We start from the raw sequence: 8786 nt of genomic DNA, 5'->3' as shown, positions 1-8786 counted from the left end.
AACATGTTAGCATCTTTTAGTTCCTTGTTTTCGGTTCTTCCTCCAGCGGGCAGCTAACAGCTGTGCTCTCACGTGCTGAGCGTAGACGAACATTTATCAGCCTGACGGCACCTTCAGAACGAGCATCAGCCAACGTTATAACAGCTCAGATTCTTTTCTTATCCTGGAGTCTTTAAAACTAACAATCAAGCTGTGTGTGTGTCTGTGTGTGTTACCATCATTCCTCTTCAGGGTAAAGAGGACAGGTCTCATCGCCACAGCAACCAGACCTCAGCATCTTCAGGTCTGGTTTCCTTGGTGATAAAAAGTTTATCCTTGACCTTGACTTGTGCTGTTTTCCTGTCCCATGTCACAAATCGAATCAAGTCTATTTTTATAGCACATTTTAAAATGAGCGCAGCTGATGTCATTTTGACTCGAGTCCAGCTTCAGATCAGCAAACGCATCTGCCCACACGCTCTTAAATTCTTTACTTTCTCAGTCGAGGACGACCACGAGGTGGTTTTTATATTTTAAGTGCCGGCTGTGAAGACGAGAGGAAGCTTCTTCCTTTCTCAAAATGATTTCATGGAGCTTTATTGAACAACAGTAGCAGAATGGACAGAAATAAGTGCTTTAAAGCAACAAAGTTATTTACAGGTGTCTCTTTTCACAGACACCAAAAACAACATGTTCAGATGCAGCTCAGTGGTGTTATTTTAACAGCTCTGACCATGATCTGTACGTCACAGCAACACTTGTGCATATAAAACACCAGGAACGCCTCACTTCACAGTAACAGATCAGCTCTCTGTTGGTACACTGCCAGCTAAATACAATCAACAAACAGCAGCTGACCAGTAAAAGTATACGTACTGACAGCCTACATACATATATTAAAACAAGAAGCTCTTACACCAGACCTTTAACCATCTGACAGAAATATTTTTTGCCATTTTAATGAGCGATCTGTTCATAATGACCTGATGAGCAGCCTGAGATTAAAGAAAAGTGTGATTTCAACAAGATGTCTGACTCAGTGAGTCAGCTGTGACATGAAAATGACGATTTATTGTATTTCACATCTTCATGATTCACAGCTTGCCTATATCTAAAAATGTTATTTATTTATTGTTTATTACCACAAAAAAGCATTTAATAAGCAGCGCTTTATCTTTGTCTTGGTTTTTATGCATCCCTCTGTTTTTTTGTTGTAATTGGCTGACACACTTTTAAAAAGTGCTTTTTAAAGTCAAGTCACTAAATAAGAAATGCTAACATGGCCTCGCGCTTTAAAATGTTCTTTGTGTGTCTTTAGCACAGCTCTGGGCCTTGTTGCGTGACCTCCTGCGCAGCGTCCTCATGCTGAGTACATGTGCACACAAAACACCAGAGTTACATATTAATAAAAGCATCAGGTCATTTAGACACAGCTGAAATGAACCCCTTCTGTTACGGTCCTGAGAGAGAAACACTCCACGCGTGAGACGTAGATTCATGATATTTTGCCCTTTATGACATACAGTAAGAATCAACATATGTATGTAGCTGAATAGCAGTTACAGAAACACGCAGAGCAGGACCGGGTGCATTAAACACACTTTTTGTTGTTTTAATGCGGCGACTGAAACTGTTACAACTAAAACCAAAACAAATGCACTGAAAACTGTTTGAAACTCTGCTGATTTGTGATGATTTTAACGCTCACAGATCTCCCGCCTGCACCAACATGCATTACGAGGCACAGCTGGCATGTAATAATGTAGCAGCTACACTGAAGCACAACATAAAACAGAAGTTAACGGAGCTAATAAAATATTTAGTGTCGTAGTCAGACTCAAGTTTAAATATGTAAATGTCAGTGTCTCGATCAACTTTCGGGCGGATGGCGTGGAGGCTGAGCCTTTTCCAACTGTTTTTACACCTTTATTTTTCAACTACTAATAAATGTTTGAATATGGAAACCAAAATGTTGAATTCAGGTACGCATCCCAAATGTGCGTAACGGCCCCATTTCAACTGTAAATGTTCCATTAAAGTTTTTTCTAAATAAAAAAAAATGAATTTAATGGAATATATTCAAATAAAATTTACTTGACTGCGACACATTCAGTTAATGCTGAGCACATTTTCTTTAATGATTAATTATTTAAATGATTTTATATTTTTCAGTTGCATTTTACTCAAACATACTGCTGTGTGCTTTTGCACTCTCACAGTGTAAAGCTCTGACTGCACACCTGTGCCACTTCATGTTGTTTATTTATTGTAAACTGTACTATGTTTATTTTTCATGCTGCTGCTGTAACACTGTAATTTCGCTTGTGCGATCAATCAATTATTTATCTATTTAATTACAGCTTTTTAAGAGATTAGCAGTAATCCTGAGGTGAACTAAGGTGTTAGAGTGACGCCGGAGAACGAGTCAGAAAATGCTTGTCTTAGTTTTGGTTTTTGTGCCGTGCTTTGTTCTGCAGGAGCTAATGGGGGGATAATTAGCTCCCTGAGCCCAGCGAAGCAAAGCTCCCTCCTTTCTTCAAGGCTCTCTGTCCCGACTCTGACTCGGACTGTCTTATCTACAGCACAATTCCTGGGATTTTCCTTACTTTCTACACACTTTGTGTGTGCTTTACACTCCTGATGAACACATTCTTTTGATTTAGTCGTGTTTGGGTGATAAATGATCATTTTCTAAGTCCCTGCCTTGTCTGGTCTTTCCTTTTTGAGCCGGGTTGTGTCAGTAGACAACCTTCCATACACAGATTTCTCCACTACTGCATATAAACAGCATGAAATAAAAGCTAAAGACAGTGACTGTTTTGTTCTCAAGCTCACACGCCCAGAGCGACAAAAACTACAGGTCACATCTAAGGTTTCACCTGCCGGCCGGCTGGGATAGAGGGAAGGTCCGATTCATCCAATGGGGACCATGAATATTCTCTATGTACAACAACTCATTCAAGTACACTGATCATTTCTGGGACAATGCATGGACAGAAAAAGTCCCAGTGGGGAACACCAGTCAGGTTTGGCATCACATCGAACAGACTGCATCAATTCACTCATAGGAACGCCCGTCATCAAATCCAGGATCCAATCAGGCGATCACACCAAGTGCTGGCCTTAGAAAGCATCACTGAGGGTGCCCAGACATCTATTGGATCAATTTAATCCAAAGCTAGTATCTGTTATATATTTTTAAATTAACTGAGACATCTCAACCTTAAGATAGTTTCGTGAAGATCGTCTTCTCTCATGCTGATTTTGACTTTAATTAACTGATCCGACTTAGTACATTTTAATTTACATGTATGTAAAGATTGGGAAACAGTCTTATGTAACAGACTCCTCGACTGAATTTGTAGACAATGTTGCCATCTGCCAGCCTTTGATGGCTAAAAATGTCCTGGAGGTCGGGAGACTGTTGTGAAGACCTTGATCTTCTGTGATCAGCGTTGTTAGTTTAGAACTCAGCATGTGGTAGATGGCTGGCTCTTCCTCTGAGGCTGTTACCTTTAATTGGACACATCGATGCTGCTGACCATGTTCACTGCCTGAACATGCACCTTATTCACCTCCCTCCTCTTCAGCGAGCAGCTGAACACCTTCCTGAAGCCTTTGCGGAAATGCTTTGACACGAGGGCGTAGACGATGGGGTTGAGACAGGAGTTGGCGTAGGCCACAAAGTGTGAGAGGATGCGGAGGACATAGGTGGTGTAGTTGAGCGGGAATCGGCCCACCCACATGCAGAGGATTACCAGGTGATGGGGAAGCCAGCAAAGGCAGAAGAGAGCAGCGACTATGATGATCATCTTGGAGACTTTCCACTTGGCCCGCCTCGACTCGGACATGTCCTTCAAGGGGCCCACGCTGGTCCACAGGTATCGGATGGTGCGGGCGTAGGTGAGGCCGAGCACCAGCACGGGAACGAGGTAGCCGAAGACAAACGTGCACATATCCATTATGATGCGAGGTTTGGACTCCCATGTAGGAATGCACACAACAGTGCCAGCCAGGTCCATCTGTGAGAAGTAGCTGAGATACGGTCCAGAGAAAACCAAGGCCAGGGCCCAGAGGAGGCCGATGGAGGTGAGTGCGTTCTTTGGCGTCCTCATCTCTCGGGAGCGGAGCGGGTAGCAAATGGCTAAATACCTGTAGGAGCAGAGGAAGACACGTGATGAAGACGTTGGAAAAAGATGAAATCTCAAAAAATAAAGATGGAGCAGAAACAGTAAAGCTAACCAACATAAATAAATATATGATCAGCCCTGTCTGTATTATACAATGATAATCATAGAGCCATATCTGATAACGGCATTAAAAATCGACCATTAACATCATAAAAACAGCCAAAGCCTTTATACAATTTTAACTGTTTTTTAAAAATATATTTTGCTTCCAAGGATCCAGACTTGTCTTTTTTAAAGTGCTCTTAAACAACAGTTCTCGAGGCTGTTCAAAGGTCTTTAAAGTTTGAGTTGAATTGTGTTTTTAGGGACTTTGATACTCGCAGAAACAAGCCACCCTCAAGTGGCCGTAATAGGAACTGCAGTTCTTTGACGCTTCAGCTTGCTGTGTGACCACAGCTGGCTCTATGCTGGGTTTCGGTTCTGGCACCAGATGTGAGTCTAAACTACGCCAGATGTTAACCACATGTTGCCTCTAACGTTAACCAGGTTGGCCTACAGTTCAAACACTTAGCAAAGCTACATAATCATCACTCACTAAGAAACATCTTTATTAAAAGAGAAACTCTAAATATGACCACTGAGCACACTGATTTTTGGAACTTGACCTCGCCCGGCTCTGATCTTGCCAGATAATTAAAGCTAGAAGATGTAATTTATATCATATCTGCCACATGTGGAACACTGTGCTGCCTGTAAAAATAATGACACAAAGACTTTTTAATCCATCAGTTACCTTCATACAAAGTGCAGAACACAGAAATAAACCAAATCTTGCTGCTTGTATGTTTGTGCTACCTGAAATTTATGAAGACAAATGTCATCATTATCAGCTCTCCCCTGGTTCCCTGCACACTCTAACTCAATTTCTTGGCTCAGAGTTTTTATTTCCCTTCATTTGTAATCCTCAGATGTTGTGCAGACTCAAATTAATATGATAAGACGAGTGTAAGTAAACTTTTCGTGCTTTGTAGGCGGATGTATAGAGCGCCGTGCAAAGGTTATGGATGTTTCTGAGACAAAAAATGTTTTTTTCTTTTAATTTTAGTGTCCAGTCTGAGGCTCCTGCAGTGATTAAAGAGTCCGGGTCGCTGCTCATGTTCGGATTTGTAATACAAATGTTAATAAAGCTTGCTGTAAGGGGTGTGACATAAACACATCTTTGCCTTGTTAAAAAATCAAAATGATTTGTTATAAAATTTGTCTAGCAGAGTTCTTTTCCACTGTGTAGTATATTAAATTCATAAAACTTAAGTACTCTACACTAGAAACATGGCAGGCTCCTTTTTGGGACAGAGTTTTGTATTTTTCTTTTTTTATTTATTATTATTAGTTCATTTTGACTTTTTTTTCATTTAGTTTCCAGAGCAGATTTGTTTGTTTCAGTTTAATTTCTATTGGTTGAAAATGCTTAATTTTAGTTGAGTTCTTATGAGTTTCATGTTTGTTTTGGTCTTTTTTGATTATTATTGTACGGATGGCATAGATCAGAGGAAACCAGTACAAGCCTTACAATAAAAACAGAACTTTGTAAAGATGTTGACTCACAGTCTTGCTGACATCCAGAGTCAAATCTTTTCAGTTGGTTTACATTTTTTAAGAGTCGAGTTTTTATTTTTATTTTTTACTTCAGTTTCAGTTAATTACAGTAACCTTGGGAACATCTAGGCTCTATTCTGACCAGATTTCTGAGAATTTCAGAAGAAATGAGAACCTCCTTGATTTTTTCCTGCATGAGAATTAAAAATATTGTGACCCACAGTTTTTGAAACAATTATTGAAAGTTTGCCTCAACACCGTCTTAATATCAGAAAGTTTAAAACATGCGCAGACGTGCTGTTTTTTTGTTGACTTGAGGATTTAAGATGGTTTTTCATCTCCATCTCAATCTGATATCAGATCAGTTCCGTCTTTTAAAACTGATCTGATATCAGACAGAACAGTGTAACCATTACACTCCAGGGCTGAAACCTATAATAACGCAAACACAACAAAGATGGAAGAACAAATCATGTCTGTGTGAGAATGTTTAGAGAATAACGATCTAAAAGTAGAACTGAATCCTCTGAGCTGCTCTCGATTAGATTCCATTAATTGCTGAAGTATCACCTGTTGCCTAATTTGTCTATTTCCATTTATATAAAAGACATTTTTCATCTTAAATTGATAAAGAAAATGCACGAAATCCACTAGAAATCGGGACATTGTGACTTAATGGTCACCCTCATGCTCAAAGGAAACCTAGCCCGACGGGTTGAAGCTGTCTGAGGTTTTATATAAAAAAGACATAAAGAATAATAGTTAAGTTCTTTAGGTGTTTTAGGTTTTGTTTCAGTAATCTGAAAGTAGACACGCTACAGAAGCGGCTAACAGGCCAGAGCAACTCTCATAAACTGCAGAGATCGCGCACCTGTCCAGGGACACGGCTGTCAGGGTGAAGATGCTCGCGTACATGGTGAGGAAGATGATGAAGTGCACCACTTTGCAGACTGCAGGTCCGAACACCCACTCATCCAGAGTGTAGATAGTGGCCTGGAAGGGCACGCAGAACACGATGAAGCACAGATCCGCGATGGCCAGGTTGAGGATGAACAGGTTGGTGGTTTTGGTGTTCATCTGCCCGCTGCGAAACAGGACCGCGAGCACCAGAGAGTTCCCCACCGTGCCGAGCAGGAAGATGACGGCGAATCCCACGCAAACGAGCGCAGACTCCGCTTTCCAAGTGGAGAAATTGGACACAGAGTCATTCATCGTTCACACTGTCACGCGTGCGTCCAGCAACGTTAAAGGCGAGGCTCGTGGAGGATCGCGCGCCTGCTCTGCGCGCAAACGTCTCCAGCAGGAAACAGACGCAACACAGAACCCCGCTCCAGGGTGAGGGGCTCTCAGCATCCCAAACATTTACCAAACCCCGAGTGACACATACGCCACTTTCACACCACCGAGGAAGAAAGGTGGGACCTGTCCAGGTGTGACAGGGTCAACACAGAAACAGAAGCCACGAGAATTCAGTGAGTTTTACAAAGAAACGCATTCAGCCAGTGAGCAAAAGTCTGATTTGGTTTCCTGACACCTGAGTGAACAGCCGGAGATACTTTCACTGCTTCTGCTGGAATATTGTACATGATCGGTCACCTGTTGATCCTGTAAAACCTCCGCGTTGTTACCATTCGACCAGCACGCCCCCCTGTGGGAATTCTGAAACACTGCAGTGAAGTTTACGTATTTCTATCAGTCGTGTTTGTTCTGTTTGAAGTTTTGTTTGAATTTCCCTTCTCAGTATTCTGTTTGTGCTTGTCTGTCAAAGCAGTGGCGTTAATGGGGAATATATAAATATATAAGATTTTTTTTCTAATTCCCCTCTCACCCCTGCAGACGGTCTGTCCTTCAAGATCAGGTCCTCTACCAGAGGCCTGGGAGCTTGAGGGTCCTGCGCAGTATCTTAGATGTTCCTAGGACTGCGCTCTTCTGGACAGAGATCTCAGACGTTGTTCATGGGATCTGATGGAGCCACTCGCCCAGCCTGGGTGCCACTGCGAGTAGTGCTCTGATTACCACTGGGACCACTGTTACCTTCACCCTCCACATCCTCTCCAGCTGAGCCCTTCGTACTTCTCCAGCTTCTCCTGTTCCTTTTTCCTGATGTTGCTGTCATTCAGTATCACTACATCGATCACACAGATCGTCTTCCTCTGTTTGTCTACCACCACTATGTCCGGTCGGTTAGCCATCACCACTTCGTCTGTCTGTATCTGGAAGTCCCACAGGATCTTAGCTCGGTCATTATCCTAGCCTAGGAGGCGTTTCCCATTTTGACCTCAAGACTTCCAGGCCATACTCAGCACAGATGTTTCTACTATGACAGCTTCTTGGTGTTCCATGTATGCCCTGCCTGCTGTGATGTCTCAGGGTTATCTTTACACAGCCTGGGGTCTTGCCTCTTAGAGCTTGTCCCTGTGCTGCCATGATTTTATATATGAAAAATAAAAGCGCTCCTTCCCTAAAGAGGACAGATGGTTTGAAAGAGGAGTGAAAGAAGCCATCTATGTCCACTGTGAGCGACCATCTTTGAACAGAGGCGGGGGTTTACGACACCAACTCTCTGCCATCTATAATCCAGTTCTGAGATCCCTTCCCAGACGCCTTAACGCCCACTCACATCCTGGGCCATCTGACCTCAGGAATTCGCATGATAAGGTGGGGCCAGGTTTCACAATGAACACACCCGAAACTCTGGCTGATTGGGACCCACGCCCAGTTTCCCACCTTGGCTCAGGCGATTAGAGGATCATCAGGGGGTCCTTTTGTCCCTCTGTGGGGGGTCACTCCCACTAGGTTTATATCTGGGACTCTCCACCATTTGACCTTAGAACTGAAGAAGCTTCTCGGATGAGAGGTGAAACGTCTTCAAGCAACTTAAAGAAGTCCAGACGCTTTTCTTTGCAAGCTCCTTTGACTCCTTCCCTAAAGCTCATATTAGCAGCTCCCTCCTCTCTGACTCAGCTGTAAATCAAATAAGGATTTGATTGGTCTGCACGATTAAGTGTATCTAAGGTCCCGGAGACTGCTGTGTTCTGTCTGAACATTACTGGATTGCCCGAGTTGGCCGAAGAGAACTCA

General features: G+C 42.7%; 1 protein-coding gene across 2 annotated transcripts; it reads right to left on the bottom strand.

Moving 5' to 3' along the window:
• Positions 1–647: 647 nt before the first annotated feature.
• Positions 648–7340, bottom strand: LOC309713329 (galanin receptor 2a). Of its 2 annotated transcripts, none has more exons than XM_082544883.1 (2): positions 6577–7340; positions 648–4131 (listed from the first exon to the last, which is right to left on the bottom strand). In XM_082544883.1, the coding sequence occupies exons 1-2, from the start codon at positions 6915–6917 to the stop codon at positions 3495–3497; spliced, it is 978 nt and encodes a 325-aa protein (XP_082401009.1). In that variant the 5' UTR covers positions 6918–7340; the 3' UTR covers positions 648–3494. The 2 variants fall into 2 exon arrangements, with proteins under 2 accessions (XP_082401009.1, XP_082401010.1); XM_082544884.1 differs by having other exon boundaries at positions 6619–7340.
• Between the last annotated feature and the right edge of the window lie 1446 nt (positions 7341–8786).

This window comes from Aulonocara stuartgranti (genome assembly GCF_965226115.1).
Source record: "Aulonocara stuartgranti genome assembly, chromosome: 8".
In the NCBI taxonomy this organism is placed as follows: domain Eukaryota; kingdom Metazoa; phylum Chordata; class Actinopteri; order Cichliformes; family Cichlidae; genus Aulonocara; species Aulonocara stuartgranti.
Note: the sequence above shows the minus strand (reverse complement) of the source record. Positions and strands in the feature narration are given on the sequence as shown.